This window comes from Engystomops pustulosus, chromosome 7, assembly GCF_040894005.1.
Source record: "Engystomops pustulosus chromosome 7, aEngPut4.maternal, whole genome shotgun sequence".
Lineage (NCBI taxonomy): Eukaryota > Metazoa > Chordata > Amphibia > Anura > Leptodactylidae > Engystomops > Engystomops pustulosus.
The window spans coordinates 44,163,227-44,185,015 of record NC_092417.1 but is presented as its reverse complement, the minus strand read 5'-3'; the positions used below and the strand labels follow the sequence as shown (position 1 = coordinate 44,185,015).

The window sequence follows — 21,789 nt, the reverse complement described above, 5'->3', positions numbered from 1 at the left end:
GATAAGATTTATCACAGTCACTAGTGACGACAGGCTGCAGTTTACATGTTTATAGAGAGAGGAAGGGTAGAAGAAGGGAGATACAGTAACAGGAACATGCTGCACTGTTTAAGGGGAACCTCATCACAGCCAGATTTTTCTCAAGTACAGCTAGTGGCAGGTTCCCATAGAACCCTAGTAACTAACTGACACCCTTCTTTTAGCTAAAAAATTTTCCCCTCATATAATCCACTTTATAATTTTACCTGGTATCCAAGGATGTGTATAGCGAGTCAAGGTGGAGGTGGCCTCCTTGGGCTGAATCCAGCAACTCCTCCTCATGCTTTCTCTGAATGCAGCAGTAATGTCATGTGACCAGGGTGACATCATCACAGGTCCTTTAGCCTCTTAACATTTTGCAAACTACTGTATCTGTGGTCAGATATATGCATGGTGTACAGTTTGGTAATGTATAGAGCAGTGATGGCAAACCTTTTAGAGATCGAGTGCCCAAAATGAGACCCAAAAAAAATAGCTTTTCCCAAAGTGCCAACACGGCAATTTAGGCAGTAACAAACTTATTGCTACCTTTTCACTCTTCGGACAGGACCAAGCAGCAAAGGATGGGTCACTTTAAAATAGCAGGGCACTACTTGGACTGCCTGAGACTGCAGTAAGATGCCATGTCTAGTAAACTCTGAGCCTGGGAGACAGCCCGTGTGCCCACAGAGAGGTCTCTGAGTGCCATCTCTGGCACCAGTGCCATAGGTTCGCCACCACTGGTATAGAGGCTAAAAGACCTGTGTGGATGTCACCCTGGTCACATTAGGTCACGCCCCCCAACTCGCTCTATAGATCCCTAGATCGCTCCATGGGAACCTGCCACTAGCTGTATTTGTAAAAAATGTGCTGACAGGTTCCATTTAAAGGAAATCTTTATGATAAACCAGGGGCATTCACTGATAAAATCAGGCATTGTAACTGTGGTAATCTTCTTATATTTGTTATCCATGGCCTCATTCCGTCTGAAATCAGCTTTAAAAATTATGCTACTGAGCCAGAAAGGCTCTGATGGGCATTACCAAAGGCCCTCTATGCTGCAGCTTTACACGTTGTTACACTGTGCAGGAGAACTTCCCACCCACCACCAGTGCTGAAACTTGCTCTGCAGCAGTGAGATTACATCAGGCTGAGGGAGCAGAAAAGAAAGGTGAGACTGCAACAGACTGCGAAACTGCAGCATGGAGGGTCTTTAGTAACACCTACCCAGGAGCCCCCCTGGCTCATTAGCATAATTTTAAAAGTTCATTTAAGGAAGGAAGGAGGCCATGGATAATATATACTTATAAATTGGCTTACCTTGGAATTTCTTTTAGTGGTGAGGGTGTAAATTCCTCTTTTCTACTGATGGACTTGTCTATAGGAAGAATAGACACACGCATCTTACATTTCATATTATAAGCAGTTTAAAGAATTTCAGTAAGCGGTATGTTAGGGTTTGGTCCTGCATGGCAGACACCAGCACACTGACATACTGGTGTGTGCCCCCTCTGCTCTTCTTTAAGCTTCCTATGCCCTGGTTGTTAAGAAAAAAGGCTTTAAAATGATGCATGTGAGCCTGAGGGTCTTATTTGCATAATTTTAAAGGCTTTTTAAAAAAAAAAAAAAATGAGGGCATGAGAAGCTAAGAGAAAAGCAGATCCTGCCATAGGGGGCGCACACCAGTATGTCAGTGTGCTTGGTTTACCATCCTTAGTCCTTGTGGTAAATGTACTTTATAGGTTATTATAAGAGTGAAGTTGCCCTTGGTGAAAATCAGTTTGGCACCTCTGATATAACCCGTAAGGTGTCAGAGGTGCTTGGTCTATCTAGAATTTTCTTCATTTTGAAATCTTTAAAAATTCTTCTACCTGTTTTTCCCTCAATTGCTTGGATCCAGATTTCCATCTTTGTAACAGTGGGGGCTGAGAATATGTATTCTGATCCATCCATGGTCCTAGAAATAGTGAAAATTGATGTAAATTAATGTGACAGTGATAAAGGATTGCAGCGGTGCTTGTAGAATAATCCATCCCATGTCATATAGTGAGCCGGGGTCTACAATGCTAGAGAGAAGATAATGATGTACAACTATTGTGTGTTATTAGTCAAATGAAGAGATCTGTGTCTTTCCCCATGAAAGTGCTGCAGTATATAGTATATCCTAGCTTATCATCTGCAAGAAGGAGATAAGTGACTCAATCCTTAGTCTCCACCATCAGCAGGTTATGACAAACAGCTTTTCATCCTCGTAATTGTAAGTGTAAGCTCTTGTGAGCAGAGCCCTCACTCCTATTATTTCATCTGACGATGTTATTGCTCTGTAATGTCGTATTATATTTGTATATGTCCCCAATGATTTGCAAACTGAAGGAGCTATAGAAATAAAGATTTTTTAACGTATTATTTGGTTGTACCCTGAACCCATAATAATGAGTTCAGCTTCCGGCCGGCTATGCCCACCCATCCCTATTCCCAGTGTTGTATCATGCGGGACCTGAGGGCGTGGCCTGTTATATTGGCCAGGCGAAAGCGGAAGACAGCGCGGCTTCCATTCCCCTGTTCGTTTACATGGGGCACGGAGCGGAGAGATGGCAGCACTTTAATGATACTAGTGACCATTAAAGGGCATCTACCACCAGGATGAATTACTGTATGCAAATGAGCCTGAGGGGCTCCAGGTTCTATAGGTGTTAATGGAGCCTGGAGCCCCTCAGGCTCATTTGCATACAGTCTTTCATCCTGGTGGTAGATGCCCTTTAAAAATCACTGCAGATCCTACAAAGTAATGTTTCCGGGCAGCGCAGTTATGAAACCAGAGGGACCCTGATTCTCTCATTCACATGAAGAATAGGGGTAATAATAAGTTGGACTCCCACTTATCAGGATGTTACAGTAATATTTTATAACATACAATAATAGCAATATACCTATAATCCATGTATTCACTGCTCCACAACAACCTTTATCATTGTTAACTGCAGAGATTTCTGTTCTTCTTTATCCTCATAACTTATGGCTAGCGGTGGTGATATGTACTGTACCTTACACTGAAGGTGTTTGCTTTTTCTTTAGGATCATCAATTCTTTCACAGACTGCACCCACCATATTAGCTGAAGGCATTGCAGTTTCATTCTGAAAGTATATTACATACATTTTAGCTTATTATCTTCTATCATAGTATCTAATATTACTGATACTTATACATGACAGGGCCAGGTTATGGGATGGCCCCTTGGACGTGTGCCCTGGGACACCCATGTTACTCCTAAGGGGGGGCCCCACCAGCACCATTGTCTCTGATAATGATACATAGCAGGTCTGGATCATCAGCCGATGATGAGCTGGACACGGTCCATAGGACATGCATGCAAGTGATTCTGCAGCCGGCGCCAGCAGTGGGGTATAATACATTCCCCTGGCATGTGGCCTCTTTAAGATGCAGGAGAGCGATACAGGCATTGCGCTCATGCATCATTCACATGAAGATGCGGAGAACTACGGATGTTAAATGTATACCCTATTTTTGCTACATTCAGTGGGGCCTCCACCAGATTTTGCTTCCACAGGCATAATTCAGCCCTGTCTATAGAGCTCAATAACCAAATGTATATGTCCTAAAATTTTGTGAGAATGAGACCTGAGTTGTTGGAACCATACCTTGGCTTCATCCCTCTTTTTGTCATAGAAGTTCATGATCTGTCCACGCAATGTGATGTAGTAATTGTGCCAGAATCCGCTTGGATTTGCCTGCAAAAATACATGTATATATATAGTCTTCTCACATAATAAAGAATAGAAATGTCAAGGTGAGGGGATGATTTAGAGGAGCAATATACATTGGTCACCAGGTTTTTTCCCACTAAACTAATTGCCCCCCAGGTAGAGTATGAAATGTCCTTTCTAAACTTCCCAATTTAATGGGAAATTTCACCTGTGTACCTATAAAAAGAACTTTGTCGAATTTATGCAAATATGACTCTTCTCATCTCATTTTCACATGACATTAGACAATTTAGTGGTTGCAGTGTCAATTCAGAAGCCCCTATATGTGGATATATAGTACCTACTGTAGAAACATGCTTTTCTATCCCATAAAGCTTACGGTTCTGTGAGCTACAGTATTGGAAATACAACAGTTAAATAATAGACATGAACTGGATCTTTATCTGCAGCTTGCATTTGCAAGTATGTTTTTAGCTGCCTTTATCTTTGGTTCTGTAGCTCACAAAGTCATAAGCTTGATGTGATCTGAAAGATGAGATCCATACCTTTAATATGAAACTAATAGAATGTATCTAGGTACTAGAGAACAGATGATACAGATGAATTTGCATTGCCCCTGCAAGCACTAAGCTTGACTCATCTCTTGTGAGAACGAGGTGAGAAGAGTCAATTTTGCCTGACATTGTTTGATATTAGTAAATGGGTGATATTTCACATAAAAGAGGAAATTCGAGGAAGGACATTTCATACCCTAAATGAAGGGGATAGTAGTTTAGTCCCTTTAGCTGCTAAATCACAAACATAATAGTTTCAATACTTAAAGAGAAACTTAATGGCACATGTGTGCCATTCCTACATTGCTTCATAATGGATTTTAAAGTTGAAAAATAAAGAAATTATTGATTTTATCGGCATCCCCCTGTGAGAAGTGCTGGATTTGTTCTTGGATGTTCTGTTTTGTGTTCCGTGATCAGCTGTGTGTATTGTGTATTGTACGTTTGATCAATGCCGTTACATTATGCTGAACGGAGATATAGTGAATGGCACAATTCTTTTGTTCTTGTTGGCAATTGCTGGTCTCTTACCTTTCTACCGGGCAGAAGCTTCTGTCTTGTCTCCAGGAATCCAATTACTGTTCTATCGGAGGAAGTATTCTGGGAGAAAACATAATGATAAGTGTTGTAAAAAGTGGAGATAATGTAGCTCCTGTCGGGATTGCGATTACAGGGTAAGTAAATCTGCCCCAATGTGCCAGTAAATCTGCCCCAATGTGCTTGTTATACAAAGATTGCATTTTTATGGTGAGGATGACCTGTCCAAGTTATAAAGGATTGAGAGACAATTATCATGCTATGTGCTCTCAGCGTAGCTATTACCACTTTCTATCTACAGGATAGGGGATTACAAGCTGATCAGTGAGGGTCCAAGTTCTGGGACACCCCACCGATCCAGAGATGGAGGGTTCTATTCTCACTAATGCAGTGTGCAGCGGCAGGCGAGTGGGCGCCCTGCCTCTCTATCAATTGTATTGGAGTATGGTAAATAGCCAAGCACAGCACCTGGGTATGTGAAACAGCTTAACACCTTCCATATCATGTTTCTATCATGGCCCAGTGTGGGAGAGATTAGGGCAGCACGGTGGCTTTGTTTGGTTAGCATTACAGACTTGCAGTGCTGGGGACCTGGGTTCAAGTCCCAGAGTCAACAACTGCAAAGAGTTTGTATGTTCTCTATGTGTTTCCGTGGGTTTCCTCCGGGTCCTTCATCTTCCTCCCACACTCCAAAACATACTGGTAGGTTGATTAGACTGTGAGCCCCATTGGGGACAGGGACTGGTTTGGCAAGCTCTGTGCAGCGCTGTGTAATCTGTGTGCGGTATATAAATAAAGAATTATTATTATTATAATTTAGTCCTGAAGTCAAGCTCACCTAGCTCAGAACCACTGTAGTAGAAAAAGCAAAGAGCAGCAATCACCGGATTCGTGCAGAAGATAATATTGTCCTCGCATAATTAAGTATTGATGGGATCGCCTAAGTTGGTAAAGTAAAAGTGAAAGGGAAAGAAGTGGTATGGAAAGTGCCAAAATTAATAATAGTAAAATTAATAATAAAAAATAGGCAGGCGATCTCGGTGAGCAATAGGCAAACCTAGGAGACAAACAAACCAGATGCACAAAATATATATAAATATATAGCATAGTAACTAATTCTCTAATCTTCTTGGTTACTCGAGCAAATATTTATCTATCTGATTGATAAGGCAGGTGGAGAGCTATATACAGAGATATGCGGAGGTACTGGAGTCGTGCTACCTCTCTTATTTCCCCTGATCTCGTTTTTTTGGGGGTACAGCATTTTTATTCTCTTGTTTTGCCAATATTTTATTTCTTTTATGTTTTTTAGCTTTTTTGGCTGCTCCTAATCGTGCTTGGACCCTCCGATAATGATTTTGGGGTATTCCCCTATGGTACTATACCTAGGGATTGTTTTATTATATATTTTTCTCTTGTGCTCAGACTGTGCCCAAGAAGACACTTAGGTCGTTTCTGTCATTAAGGCCCAGCCTCCCCATGGCATCAAACCGTATGATATGTTTTGCCTCAGATAGATAAATATTTGCTCGAGTAACCAAGAAGATTAGAGAATTAGTTACTATGCTATATATTTATATATATTTTGTGCATCTGGTTTGTTTGTCTCCTAGGTTTGCCTATTGCTCACCGAGATCGCCTGCCTATTTTTTATTATTAATTTTTCTATTATTAATTTTGGCACTTTCCATACCACTTCTTTCCCTTTCACTTTTACTTTACCAACTTAGGCGATCCCATCAATACTTAATTATGCGAGGACAATATTACCATATAGGCATAACTTTTTTCAATTTTCACCTAGTGATCATGCCTCTATCGATTTATTACCCCCGTCATGTCTGAGAGACATAGCATAATTACGGCGATCTCGGTGTCACAATGGCATTCCCATGAATACTGTTTTAACGTTTTCTTTGTTGTTGTGTTGCTAAACAACGTAGCGTCACTGGGGGCGTTTACCTCCTCTCGGCTTCTGGAAGTGCTGTTCCATGTGTCACATGACCGGCACGTCACCGGAAGTCGACTGTAAGAGAGGCAGCTCCGGAGACGCGACTTTGTAGGCTTGAGAAAGCGCCACACAGGCGCGAAACGGCCCGTCGCTTGCCGCGGTCTGCACCATGTCCACGTCTATACTCTGTGTATCTGAATAAATCTTCTGCACGAATCCGGTGAGTGCCGCTCTTTGCTTTTTCTACTACAGTGGTATCGTCCTTGTATCCTACTTACCAGCTGAGCACCACCTCAGTGCAGCCTAGATTCCTAACTGGAGAAGGACGCACAGGGAAGAGTGTCCTCAAGGGGTAGTGCAGGGTATTCACTTCACTGTATATATCACCTAGCTCAGAATTTGCTCTTTGCTGTAATTAACCCACAGAATCCATGAACATTAGTAACCAGCTCTCCTTAATTCTGGGGCATGATGTCCATCACAGAAGAGGGTGTGTTCTGAGGCAGGGAGAGCTTGACTTCAGTGTTAAACTCTCCTCCTCCATAACTTTATACAAGCTATTTGCATCTCCCTTTAAAGATTTCCTGGATGATGTGAATATGCTGAACATGATCATGAAGGCGTTAATCTGCTTGACAACATTCTGGTTCATGGTTAATTAGGTCGTTTCTTCTGACAGGTTCCTTTTAAGTTTCAAGAAGAAAGAGGTCATGATGTTGAAAACCCCAGGCACTTGTTACATGAAAATATATATTTTTAGATATTCTCGAGATAAAAAATGGTACCAAAAACGAAATCTGCTGGATATTTGTCCAACAGGGACTGTGTAAAGGTGAGAGTCCCCAATATCATCAGTGTAGAGCAGTGGTTCTCAACCTTTCTAATGCTGTGACCCCGCAATACAGTTCCTCATGTTGCGCTGACCCCAAACCATGTACAAGAATATTGTATTCGTGCCAAAAAATGCAATAAAATCGTGGCTCCGATGGCTTTAGGAGACCCCTGTGTTTTGATCGTTCGACACCCGCCGGGGTCACGACCCACAGGTTGAGAACCACTGGTGTAGAGCATCATGACGGGGAGTTGGCTTTATGTATATGTGTTCCCAGTTGGGAGAGCAATATAAGCTTTTGCAATCAAGACATATCATTGTTGTTCAGTTCTGTTGTTATTGTAATAAATTGTCATTAGGTGATTCTTTTCCCACTTACTGGTGACGGTGGTGTAGGTACATCCAATATTTTTGCCGGTCTGTTTGGTGACTCCACGTTAAGTTCTAGCACAGACGGACGCTTTACTTCCTGCATAGGGAGAACATAATTCATTATCATTTCTATTAATTTCAAAGGTGCAACTAATGCTGGTCTAAAAGAATAAAAGGTTGTTTCCATCTAAAAGAGAACCTGTTACCACTCCAGACCTGTCTGTCATCCCTATTTGGTAACAACCTCTCAATTTCTTCATAAACCTTGAAGTATATGAATGGTGTAACATAGACCTCTAAGAAAAGCATTAGCCCCATTTCTAAACAAACAAGAGGGAAGTTGTACATAGTTAATACCTGTGCATGTGCATGAAGACTAAAAGTGTAACTAAAACTTTGTAGCAACTTATTTAAATTGCAGAAATAAATAGAGCAGGTGATAATAGTAAACTTATACTATTTTACTGCTCCTGCTTTCTCCTGCAGTGAGCAGTGTATCTGTTGGGAGGTAAGCAAAGAAGGCAAATGATTAACTCTATTCATACCCAGAGCATGCTGCACTTGGTGATTCTAGCTCCTAAACAAACATAGATTGTCCATTGACTATCTGCCAAGTCATTAGAAACTTTGTTCTTACCTGATCAGCTGTCAGTGGATACAGAACAGAAAACTAATTTACACAGACTGCTTAAATAAGAAAGAAAGGCAGGGGAAAAAGAAGGACACCTGATTGGACACTGATTTCTTTACTGAAGTAATTACAACAGTTTACTATTATCATCTGAACTACTCATTTATACAATTTAGTTCAAAGTTTAGTTACGCTTTAAGATGGGAATACAAGTTATTGTTCTAAAGTTGCCTCAGGTTTTGAGATTGGCAACACCGAACCAACTCTATGTTAATTAATTTGTAAAAAATCTAAGTTTAACCATGCTTATGCCTATAGAAAACTATTGCAGTGGACAACAAAATGGGCAGTTATCACATTTTTTATTTCAGTAAATACATGCATGTTGCATAAAATAATTCTCGAAAAAGTACATTGTACTGTCTGCCCTGGCCAATCAGTCTTAGTAGAGAATAGACCCCCAAGAACAGTTTGTTACACTGCAACATTAATAATGATAAAATTGCTGAAAAGGAATTGTGCCATCATAGTAGATGTAATCTTTACATATATGTCTAAAGATACTGATTGCCCTGATAATGACGCTTGGCTATGAGTATTATTAAAACTGCCCAAAACCAAGTCCCAGATGACAAATGCTGTTACCAGAGCAACGACAGGTGCTGTCTCCACCACGGGAGGGAGAACTGGGACTATGGGAGGTTTATCATCAAGTTCAACCAGGGGCTTCACCTCCTGCTGAGAGAACAGAAGCAAAACACACGTGATGTGTTAAAAATTGTTAAAAATACAATGGGGCACATTTACTAAGGGTCCATCAGATGCATTTCCGTCGGGTTTTGTGATTTTTTATAGATTTGCACTGAATTTTTGGCGCACGTGATTGTGGTGCATCGGAGCCGGCTTTCATGCGACACAAATGGGAGGGGCGTGGCCGTCGGACAACCTGACTGATTCGGAATTTAAAAACCAAATTGATTCACAAGATCAGCACTCACATGCACTGGGAAGAAGGTAAACTCTGGCGGACCTTAGCGGGGGAAGTGACACATGCAGGAAATTGGACGCACGATCTTAGTGAATCGCGGCAGCTCCGAATCCTCATCGGACATTCCGGATTGGCGGCGTCAACGGGACGGGTCAGTATATGTGCCCCAATGACTTTATATAGTGGTTATATGCTACATACCGAATCATCACTTTTCGCTTTCTCTGTAGTTGGAGGGACAGAATGTAGCGTCAGTAGTGTAGATGCTTCTGTTTGATTTATAGGAAGTTGCTCCTCAGGTTCCTTCTTGGTGTCTTCTAAAGTAATCAACAGAGAATCATCCTGGATTTCTTCTACAATGGGCACTTTCAATCTTTGGTAGGTTTGCACAGAAGATAATGGTTGCTCATGAGATGGCTTGGTTTGTGTGGATGTAGTCAATGTAATAGAAGGTATCTGAAGATCTACAACATTGGCTGTGATCGATGTCTGTGGATCTTGGCCTGTTCCAGTTTTGTGGCTCTTGACATTCAAGTTGTCTAGTAAACCAGTGGAATTATCTGCACTTTTTTGTTGTGTGATGATTATTGTTTCTGTGAGAGGTCTACTTGATAATCCTGAACCCCTTGCACTTCCCAATCTTTGGGGAAATACTCTCCTGTCTGATGGCTTCCTCTTCAGAGAAGGAACTCTGATGAATTGTTCAGGTTTTCTCTGTTCCTTTTCTTCTAGGTCAATTGGTCTAAACATTTTTTGTTCTCTCTAGGATACAAGATTTATACAACATGAGTTGATTACTCAATCGAAAAACAAGCCTGGCCATCCGTGTCCTGCATACTATTTGCCACGTAAGACCCTGCAGATGTTCAGGGCATTATGTAGAACAAACCATCAATGATATGGATTGATGTTATATATGTGTGACTATGTCACTATGCTGATGGAATAGATAGGTAAAGGAGGTTGCTATTTATTGCCGTACAAGTAGACTTTAATACTTACCTTAGTTTTTCTCTTTAGCATCTCAAATTTTTCTTCTTGAGCTGCTAGCATCTTTTCAAATTCCTCTTGTTTCTTCATGAGATCCTCCACATGTGGTACAGAGTCCTAATAAAATGGATACCAAACAGTACAATAAAAGCTTATTATGTTCTTCCTACAAGACTCTTAATCACTTTGGGGTTTCCTGAACATTTCAGCCTTTCTTCTCCACATTCTGATAATATTAAATGTTTGAAGCCACAAGTATTGTAATGCCATTAGGTGGAATACCCTACAGAATCTTCACAAGAGATGTCCTTACCCCATAGTTTGAATCCAAAAGATATGGTTCTTTGGAGTTAAGCCACCCATTTGCTTGCTCTAAATCTCTACACAACAATTGTATCTCCAGGTTTTCTTCATAGATCTCCTTCCTCCTCTTCCAGGTGTCAGACACAAGACCCATTAGCTCTGACAGCTCATGAACTTTCTCTGAAATCTGAAATGTATGTTTAAAACCATTATCCACACATTAGCTTCACACAAGTCACAAACCATAACAGGGCTTTGCATAAAGTGATAGCATGTCCAGAGTATATGTCATCACATTCTTATTGTGAAGGCCTTGACTGCTAAGAACCAAGCATTGGTTTAACACTGTGGTCTAAGTTGTGCTAACTAACTTTTCCAAAATGCAACATGGTCTGGTCTAAGACTAAGCCAACAAATAGGAGGTTGAAAGGTCAACAATTTTACTATCCAGCATATAAGACTGTGTAGTCTACCTTCGCATTGCCTAACTTTTACATAGTTTTAGTTAATCTCTCTTAATTTGTAAAAATCCCTGAATGTTATTCTATATTGCCTAATACATGATTGGATTGACTATGCCAGACTGGTAAATAAAAATCATCACATAAACACTACAGCCCCCTATCCATCCCCCCCCCCCCTGACATGTTTCACCACATAAGTGGTCTCGGGGCTAAGTCTAACTGTCCTAACTGGATATCTTTGTTCCAATTTATTACAAGACTTTTAATTACAAAATTTTGACAAGAATGAGTTATAGTAATATAGGAGAGACTCCTAAATATTAATTATTCTTATTCTATATTTTTGTGGGGTTGTCCCACATAAGAAATAACAAAAAACTATTAGTACAATTGTTGTATGTGATCCCTGTACACGTGCAATGGCTATTTAGGTATCTATACATGGGACATATTGATTTTTGCTTGTACTGTAGATTTTTAATTCACCCATTTTGCTTATAGAACCTGAACTGTGTTGTTTCTAAGAGTTTCTAAGTCAATAAAAGTTAAGATTTAAAATGAATGATTAATAGGTTTCAGTGAAGTCTTATGATAGAACTTATTTTTTGTGAATATATTAAGAATGAATGGACCCAGTCATTAGTGTAATCCATGTTTTTTTGTTGAAGGCTCCCTTTAAGGATACACAATTTATCTAGTCTATCACGATACATACGCTAGAAGGTATTCAACTTGCCTCAAAGGACATGAAATGCTCTTTCTCCAGAAGAGGTTTTCCCATCCTCTGAAGCTCCTCGTACTTTCCCCAGTGTCTGTCAATCTCTCTCTTGTATTCTTCATGTCGTTTTATTAGCTGTTCTGCACCAGCGACATCATTTGCCAGTTCCTCAGATACCATTAGCGCATGAATGTCTCTTGCCCAGACTCTAAAGTGGCAAAAACATTAAATATTTTGGTTCATATACAAATTTGATAAAAGAATACCTCTGTAAATCATAAAAAATATGCAAATATGTTTTCCAGGGTGGGATAAAAAAAAAATTGCCTCTTGACTACCTTGTAAGGCAGCCCCTTTGACACCAAGCATGATGACATGATGAGTCTCATTTACTAAGGGTCGCACACACACTTTTGTCGGACAGTTCTGCTTTTTCGGGGATTGAATGGCTTGCACAGGTATTTAAGAAGTGTCTGTGCTGGGATTGTGGCGCATGTGATCCTTTTTTTTGAGGAGCAGTGCTGGCTTACATGCAACCCAAATTAGAGGGCATGCCGTCGGATGATCCGACTGATTGGGACTGAGTGCGGGATTTTAACTCTGATATATATTGGGGCTTATTTACTAAAGGTCAGCGGATCGCACTTTCGTTGGATTTTCTACGTTTTCGGGATTTGCGCCACTATGACAGGTATTTAACTGGGGATTGTGAAGCACAAGATCAGTTTGTGGTACAGCTGCGCAGGCTTTCATGCGACAGAAATTGGAGGACGATCAGATAGATTCAGACTGAGCGCGGGATTTAAGATTCAAATTGTGTTGCAAGAAGATGCACCAGGAAGAAGATGGTGAACTGTGCATGATTGTCGAACAGTCTGTACGTCGTGAACTCCTGCGGCTGGATAAGTAAATGTGCCCCATTGTGTCGCAAGCCCAAGCACTTACATGCACCACTAAAAAGATGGTAAACTCTGTCGGACTCTGGCGCACGATCTTAGTGAATCGCGGTAAGGAAATGTGCCCTGATGTGTCATAGGAGCTAAACTAGTATATCTATTCCAAAAAGAACAGATTCACAATTGAAGACATCTCTGTTTCAATGTCTTTGCATCTCGTCAGCACAGTCTAGGGAACTAGTTTAGCTGAGTGAGAGTCTGGAGATAAGGTCAGGGAAGTAAGAAGACTCACTAAGGAGATTAAAGCCCGTCATTGCAGGCATGTGGAAACTTTCAGCCATTGATGCTAATTTAATTTCTGATTTAATATTATACAGCATAAACAAGTTAATGTCTGAGGATACAATATCCTACACACAGGAGGTGATACAGGTTTATAGAAGCTTGCTGTATATCCACAGGGGTTCTCTATATAATGACACTGCAGAACATTTAACATGTAGTGTCATTCACAATGTTTCATTTAACCAAGTCTATGAAATTTGGACCTGGAGTGCCAGGGTAGAGTACAATGAGGGTTGCACTTTTGCACCAGAAAATTAACTAAACCCTGGATGATGGATTCTGTAAATTGTAACTTACCTATAGAATTTATAATATTCTGACAAATATATTCAGCACTCACATTGTATTTGATCATTTTTGTGATTTGAGGCAAATTTGTTTTACTACAATTAACAAAAATTGTGGGAAAGACACAACAAACCACATAATAAGAGACCAATTTTAGGGGATTACTATTATCTCACCCTGGATACCTTGCACCATTCTGGATGTATAATGTCTACAGGTTAAGCACGTTGGAAAATGATTATGGTGTACAATTCCATATCCATGGCTGAGCACTTACAGTAACTCGCTACAGTCACCGAAATACAGCTGCACCCGTTCAGCTTCGGTCAGTTTTTCTTTTCTATCTTGGGATTGCGCGATTAGACTCCCCCAGCTCTTGGCCACATCTTCCAGTCTTTCAGCCACGTTCTTCTGGACTGGTGGGTGTAGTTGGCTTACATATTGCCCCAGTTTAATAACTTTTTCCATTTCTTTTTTAATAGCAGCGAGATCTCTCTATGATAAAATATTACCACATTGAAATTCATAAGTGAAGGTGAAGCCAAAGACATAATGAACAGCTACAATGGTCTGTTAAACTTCATAACACTTACTTCAAAACCTTCATGTTGACTTAACAAAGCCTGAACCCCCAAAAGGTCATAACCATAGTCATCCGTGTTCATCATGACTTCTTTCTCCTGTATCCAGCTAAGTAATTCATCCACCTCATGATCAAAGTGATGGACCTGGTGGGCTTTACCCAAAATCTAAAAAAACGCATTAATAAACACAGCATTTATGCCATATACAGTGGTCAAATTCACATCATACAGCAGAGGCCATGACACATTCATTTGGTATGTATGTTATGACTTTTAAAACCTTACCCTTGATCTGACCAAAAAAAGGCCTTTTCTCTTCATTTTTTAACATTTGCAACACTTTCTTTTTAGTGCAAATATTTTGTTCTAATGAAATATATATTCTCACCATATACAATGACTGCTTGTACCGTAAAGTAAATTGTATCAAACAGCTGATATAAGAAGAAATAACTGACCATAAACTCTCAAGGCCATAAACAGGTTTGTCACTTTAAAATTACAAGATATTGGGGCAGATTTATTAAGGCCTCTGCACAAGTTTTCTCTATGATTTTGCACGTTCTTTTTAGTGCAAACTGCTTGAACGTGTATTTATAAAGTGTCCGCGCCACATATTTGTTTAGCAGCTGCACTGTACCCAGCACAACTGGATTCTGCACTGAAAGGGGCGTTCCGGTGCACAGTCAAAATGTGCACAATATTTATCTGACAGAATTGTGTCACACACCCTAGATTAAAGGTGCACCAAAAATAATTTGGAAGGGTTGCCCCATGTTTCTATAACTATGTAACAGAATTTACCTTGGCCCGGTTTTCAATTGACCTGCAGAGCGCATCCCAGGTTCTATGGACCTCCTCAGTTTTCGTCTTGATTCCTTCAGCCTGGCTGTGAGACTCCTTCAGCAGTCCTGATGCCAGTTCATTTAAAGACAAAACTTTGCTTTTACCCAATGTCTCTATTTCCTTCACAAAGTTCTCAAACTGTTTCTCTAACACCTAAGGGAAAAAGAGGTACCGAATAATAATAATAATAATAATAATATAATTCATATAGAGAGCTTCAAATGACAATGACAAGATGATATATCACAGTCACAGCATTTACATGTAGGAAGCTGAGTCTCTGCAACTACATATTTATTTTCCCTAGACCCCACCCTAAAAAAAAATCAATATAATCAATACATACACCGAGATGTGTATGGTTAAAAAATGTAAACAAAAAAAACATGCAATGATAGTGATGTATGAAAAGTGTAAATGAATAGACAGTCAGACTCCACAGTCTACAGCAGCCTGGCCGAGTGCACTTTGGCGTGCTGGAGAGGAAGAGGGATGAGTGCTGCTCACCCCTCCCATCTCCATAGGAAATAATGCCGCATGGCTGCAAACATGGGGAAAGATAGAGCATGTTCCATGTTTTCCCTGTGTATGGTAGGGTACATAGCCGTCTATGGGGAAGTATATCCAACCCCACAACTGAATGCAGTCTTATTCTGCATCAGATAAATCATGCTGGACTATGTATCTGGAATAGTTTAGAACTATGGAATTATAATTTACACTATCTAGTTTATGCCTGAATTTTGAACTGAGATGTAAAATGGTCTTATAAAGCCAAGAAGTTTATCATTGAAGTTCATTTCTATTTGCCTAAGAATGCCCTTCATTCAGGGCCGCATATGCCATGAGGCAGGATGAAAATCTTGTTTCAGGCGGCAGATATCAGAGGCGGCAGAATGGCAGCCTGGATGATTTAGGAGGCAGCCCTGACCTGATCTATCACCCAGCAGAAGTTCCTGCTGGCAGCTCTCTGCTCCCCCTGCACAGGTCATATATTATTTAGTGAGGATCCTTTTACCTAGTAGCCAATTAACCCCTCAAGCCACCATGACGTTCCCCAACGGGAAGCAGTCCATAAAGCCACCAACGTCATGACTTCTGTCTGTCACTCTGACAAAACGCAGGGTAACAGGATTGATCCTGTAGTCTCTGAGAGCCAAGGCTCTAAGCAACATGTCAGGGGAGGAATAGACAAGCGATTGCTGTGACTGGTCATTTAGTACAGACAGACAAATCACAGCAGAAAGCAGCATTCCCTGGCTGAGCTCACCTTATCAGTATTCGATCTCCTCATTTTCCTTCACAGAGGAAGGAGATCAGATGCCTAGAGTGACCCTCCACACCATAAATTACTTGCACACCACATTCAATTAACCCCTTCACTCAGTGTCGGACTGGCCCACCAGAGCATCGGAGAATCCTCCGGTGGGCCCCAGGTTCTAACGTTTTATAATGGGCCCCAAATATCTCAATTTAGATGTGAGTGGAGTAATCACTGGATATTGGGGCAGATTTATCAAGCTGTCTGAAAATCAGAATTTTTCTAGTTGCCCATGGCAACCAATCACAGCTCCCCTTTAAAATATTCATGAGCACTGGTAAAATGAAAGCTGAGCTGTGATTGGTTGCCATGGGCAACTAGAAATATTCTGACTTTCAGACAGCTTGATAAATCTGCCCCATTATGATCTATTTTATATAGGACGATTCCGATAGATTATTAGATCTTTTTAATGATACATCCTAAATATGATTTTTTTTTATAGTATTTTATAGTTGAAGTGTGGGCCCTCAAGATCACCACCTCTGGTAAGCCCAACACATGCCAGTCCGACACTGGCTTCACTGCCCAGCTGCATACCTCTCCCATCTGTGCTCTCCTCTACATTTTGATTAAACTTTGAAGTAAACCTAAAGGGTTAATAAAGCTCCTTAAATACATTTTGAATAATTTAAGGGGTGAAGTTTCTTAAATGGTATAATTTGTGTGTTTTCTGTTGTTTAGGGCCATTAAAATCACTTGAGAAATGAAATTGGCCTCAATAAAATGAATTTGGAAATTTTTAAAAAAAATATTTATGAAACTTAAAAGCCTTCTACCATCATACAGATACAAAAGAATTTAAAAAAATGTTGCCAACAGAAAGCAGACATATGGTGAATGTTATTTATTAAGTAATTTTTGTGTTCAAACATTTTAAGAATTCAAAAATTTAAAAAAGAGCAAATTTTTAGAACTTTTTGCTATTTTTCAGTTTTTTCATAAATAAATTCAAAAGATATCACTCAAATGTTTTAAATAACATGAAGTTCATTGGGGCAGATTTACTTACCCGGTCCTGTCGCGATCCAGCGGCGTGTTCTATGTGGAGGATTCGGGTCTTCCGGCGATTCACGAAGGTAGTGCGCCCGATGTCCACTAGGTGTCGCTGCTGCGCTGAATTCCGTCGGAGTTCACTGAAGTTCACCAAGCTACGCTGGGTGCAGGTAAGTGCGTGTCAAGCGACATTTTTTTTAAAACAAATACAGCGGTTTTTCCGAATCCATCGGGTTTTCTTATGGCCACGCCCCCCAGTTTCCGTTGCGTGCATGCCGGCGCTGATGCGCCACAATCTGATCGCGAGGGAAAAACCAGTGCAAATCGGTAATATTCGGGTAACGCGACGGAAAAACTCGATTCGGCCCTTAGTAAATGACCCCCATTGTGTCACAAAGAACTATCTCAAAATCAACTTTGTAATAATGTTGGAACACTTTAATATACCATTTAAATTGTCAGATTAGAAAAATCTGCTGTGTCCATAAGGTCTAAATAGGCTTAGTCCTTAAGAGGTTAACTGGCAATAGGAGGTCATGGGACCTTCTCCTGTCTCGTGGTATCTAGCCCTGTGTTATAGCAGGAGCCAGGCAGGGGCTTATTTATACTCTATAGACCAGGCTACAAGGGAAAAAGTGAGGACAAATAGCTGCCACTTATTCTGCCCCTGTTCATACTCTGTTCAGAGCCCTCCTCCCCCACCAAGTTAATGCAGGATATTACTGCAGGTCAGAGATGAAGGGGGATGATGGTGGCTGTGCTGCACCTCGGGTCTTGGAGTGAGCTGTATCCTCCACCTCCCGGAGAGGGAGAAAATACTGATCTCAGGAGGTAAACAATTGATACATGTGGGCATGTGTGTGAGTGATTGTCTACATACAAAGAGTGTGGAAATAAACATTTAAATAGGCATGTGTATACTGCGTTGGGGGGGAGGGAGGGCATTTGAATTTTTTGCCACAGGCAGCAAAAGGGCTAGAATCGGCCCTGCATCCCCTATATCAGGGGTCAGGAACCTTTTTGGCTGAGAGAGCCATAAGCGCCACATATTTTAAAATATAATTCTGCGAGAGCCGTACTGAGGGTCCAGCGGCCGCATTTTTGTCGGGGATCACGCCAACCCCTGCAGAACATTATTATACACACGCCACCCCCCGCAGAACATTATAATACACACGCCACCCCCCGCAGAACATTATAATACACACGCCACCCCCTGCAGAACATTATTATACACACGCCACCCCCCGCAGAACATTATTATACACATGCCACCCGCCGCAGAACATTATAATACACGCGCCACCCGCCGCAGAAGGTTATAATACACACGCCACCCCCCGCAGAACATTATAATACACACGCCACCCCCCGCAGAACGTTATAATACACACGCCACCCCCCGCAGAACGTTATAATACACACGCCACCCCCCGCAGAACATTATAATACACACGCCGCAGAACATCCCAATACACATTTGTTAAAGTGTCTGCGCCAGTTTTATGTGGCGGCTGCTCTGTGTCCCACAAGACTGCTAGACTGCTGTTACTGCTAAGCCGGACCATGCGCCACATTTATTACTGACGTGCACCACAATTTTGTCTTAGGTCCTAGCTATTTTGTATCTCAGCTGCTGCAGAACCTCACATTAATGTAGAAATGCAGTGGTGGGGGAAGATATGAGGGGATGACGCAGAGGGGTCTGTAAGGGACACTTAGGAGCTTCATAGCTGCTCCTGCATACAGGACACTAAGGGGTTAGTGCAGAGTGTGAGGAGACACTGGGGGGAGGGAGCACTTATCTGTGGCTGATCCCCGGCTGCTGACTCCTTCTCCTCAGGTGCTGCATGTCTCCTCAGTGTGCAGCTCTCTGGTCTCCTCTGTCTGAATCTCCCGCGCTGCTACATCCGGCCCCATGATTGGCTGCAGGGAGGGAGAGAGAGGCGCCGCCCCTGAATTAAACCCGCGTACCCCTGCGCTGCTCTGCGGAATACATGCAGGGGCATTACTACAGCCAGGGGCACAACAGGAGCCAGATAAGGGCCCCTGGTCTTGACAGGCAGCGTAGCAGATGCCACGGCTGTAGTAATGCCCCTGGATAGGAGCCCTGGCTGCGAGCCAGATGCAGCCATCAAAAGAGCCACATCTGGCTCGCGAGCCATAGGTTCCCGACCCCTGCCCTATATTGTCCAGCTGGATTATCAGGTTCTATCTCTCTGCTATCCAGTCTGTGACGCTCCTCTTAATGTCATGTGCCACTTCTTAGTGGCCCCTCTCATCTCCCCCTAATATTGTGACCTTTAATCTCCCCCTCAGATTGTGGCCCCCTCATCCCCTCCTAATATTGGGACCTGCTCATCTCCGCCTCATATTGTGTCACCTCCGAACCCCAGAACCCTCTCTGATCTCTCCTCATATTGTGGCCCCTTATCTCTCCCTCATATTGTGGCCTCTCCTTTCCACCTGTTATTGTGTCCCTTCATCTCCCCTTACCATTGTCCCCCCTCATCTTCCTTTCAATTTTGGCTCCTTTTATATTGAGCCCTTCCTGCTCCATCTTTTTGCAGCTTAATAGAAAAAAAATATTAAAGATGCTCCATGTTTTGTGCCTCTTGCTAGTCGGCTCAGTAGAATCCATAGAAATACATTGGGATGTGTAATAACCACTGACACGTCCCCACATAATGTCTGTGCATGAGCCCTAAGATCACATAGGACTGCCCACAGTGGGGGTGGTCCTTCCCGCAACTCATCATAGGACTAACCTCAATCCTTATGAAAGAATCCCCAAAAAATAAACCCCACAATTACAAGAGAGAATTTCTATGTGGTCCCAGATAAATTTGCAGCCTTATATAATATCATTATCTTTATTCACACATATCATAATTTTTCTCCAAAAACTTAAATTATTGTGTTCTCCAATAAATAACATTAAAAGATCTGTGAGGCCGTCACTTATAAATATGTATATATTTTACTACAGTACAAGAGACAAGGATAACTTAATTCCCCCTCTAATCAGACATTAAAGGGTTAATTCTTCAGAATTTTGTGTCATAGATGCGCTGATGTCATAATTCCCACTTCTGACAGATAGACACTGAAACTGACCAATCAGAAGCAAGATCATACAGCCCCACCCGCCTGAACTGGCCAATCAGGAGCCACATCATGCTGCCACGCCCACCTGCCTCAAGTATAAATGTCTGTGCAGGTCAATAGGGGCAGGCATTGGGTGGTGAGACGTTGAGGCATGAAGAACCGTGGACTTGTGGAGCCTGGATGTGTGGAGCCTGGACCTCTGGACTTGTGGAGCCTGGATGTGTGGAGCCTGGACGTGTGGACCCCTGGACGTATGGAGCCTGGACCCCTGGATGTATGGAGCCTGGACCCCTGGACGTATGGAGCCTGGACCCCTGGACGTATGGATTGTGAACCCCTGGATCGGTGGACACCCGACTACCTGGGTGACAGATATTTATTGGCAGTAACCCTCTAAGCCCAGAGGAAGGGCGATCCTTCAGCCATGGGTTCCCTAGAGGTTTCCTCCACAGGGGGTTTTTCCTCTCCTGAGTGCTGAAGGGTGACTCTTCGTGAGTCCAGGGTCTGCCATGGGATGGGATTATAAATAAATATTTGGTTATTTAGTTCCCAATTATTTGTCTTTTGTCTATTTATTGGGTCTTCTTTGGTTTAATTCATTTTTCTTGGGGGTTTCTAGGGAAGGTGAATACAAGGTGTGTGCACATCACATCTCACAGGGTCTTCATGAAAACACATGAGGGAACGTAGTCCAGTAAGTGCCCCTATGGATGCATCTACCCCAATGGTTGCCCCTTACATACTACACAGGTATCACGTGTACACCAATCCCTGAAGGAACGAGGCCTAACATAGGTCATATCTGTGCTGGTTACCCATAGCAACCAATCATAGCACAGCTTTTATTCCTAAAAGTTCTCTCTTAAAATGAAAGCTGCTCTGTGATTGGTTGCCAATTTATATACAGTAAAAGTAGTTTCCACAACAAGCAAAGTGTATGAAAACAAAACACTTCATTAACACCTTCGCAACCTAGGATGAACTATATCGTCCTCGTGCTGTGAAGGGTATATGGAGAGAGCTCACAATCAAAAAATTTGTTTTAAAAATATGAAAATATAGTAAAAAAAAAGTAAAAGTTTAAATCACCCCCTTTCCCTAGATCACATATAAAAGAAAATAAACAGAAAGAATTATAAACTTGTTTGGTATTATCGCATCCCAAAATGTCCGATCTATCAATATATATTAGCGATTTTTCCCGGCGTTTAACCCTGTAATGGAAAATGGCGCCCAAAGTAAAAAATGCCACTTTTTTGCCATTTTGAAAAACATAAAAAATTCTATAAAAAGTGATTCAAAGGCCATACAATCCTCAAA

The 21,789-nt window shown here is 41.6% G+C and overlaps 1 protein-coding gene across 4 annotated transcripts in view; it reads right to left on the bottom strand.

Annotated features, from left to right (window-relative positions):
- The window catches only part of SPTBN5 (spectrin beta, non-erythrocytic 5), a 236,894-nt gene that overhangs the window by 1,521 nt on the left and 213,584 nt on the right, over nucleotides 1-21,789 (bottom strand). For 3 of the 4 annotated variants that reach the window (XM_072115674.1, XM_072115671.1, XM_072115672.1), the window contains 14 exons: nucleotides 15,003-15,197; nucleotides 14,208-14,363; nucleotides 13,892-14,109; nucleotides 12,104-12,293; nucleotides 10,914-11,090; nucleotides 10,613-10,717; nucleotides 9,812-10,372; nucleotides 9,268-9,360; nucleotides 7,999-8,088; nucleotides 4,831-4,899; nucleotides 3,680-3,769; nucleotides 3,063-3,154; nucleotides 1,890-1,975; nucleotides 1,339-1,396 (listed from right to left, as the gene is read on the bottom strand). In XM_072115674.1, the coding sequence (XP_071971775.1) occupies nucleotides 1,339-1,396; nucleotides 1,890-1,975; nucleotides 3,063-3,154; nucleotides 3,680-3,769; nucleotides 4,831-4,899; nucleotides 7,999-8,088; nucleotides 9,268-9,360; nucleotides 9,812-10,372; nucleotides 10,613-10,717; nucleotides 10,914-11,090; nucleotides 12,104-12,293; nucleotides 13,892-14,109; nucleotides 14,208-14,363; nucleotides 15,003-15,197 (2,180 nt within the window). The remainder of the gene's footprint in view (nucleotides 1-1,338; nucleotides 1,397-1,889; nucleotides 1,976-3,062; nucleotides 3,155-3,679; nucleotides 3,770-4,830; nucleotides 4,900-7,998; nucleotides 8,089-9,267; nucleotides 9,361-9,811; nucleotides 10,373-10,612; nucleotides 10,718-10,913; nucleotides 11,091-12,103; nucleotides 12,294-13,891; nucleotides 14,110-14,207; nucleotides 14,364-15,002; nucleotides 15,198-21,789) is intronic. The other variant, XM_072115673.1, reaches the window with a different exon arrangement.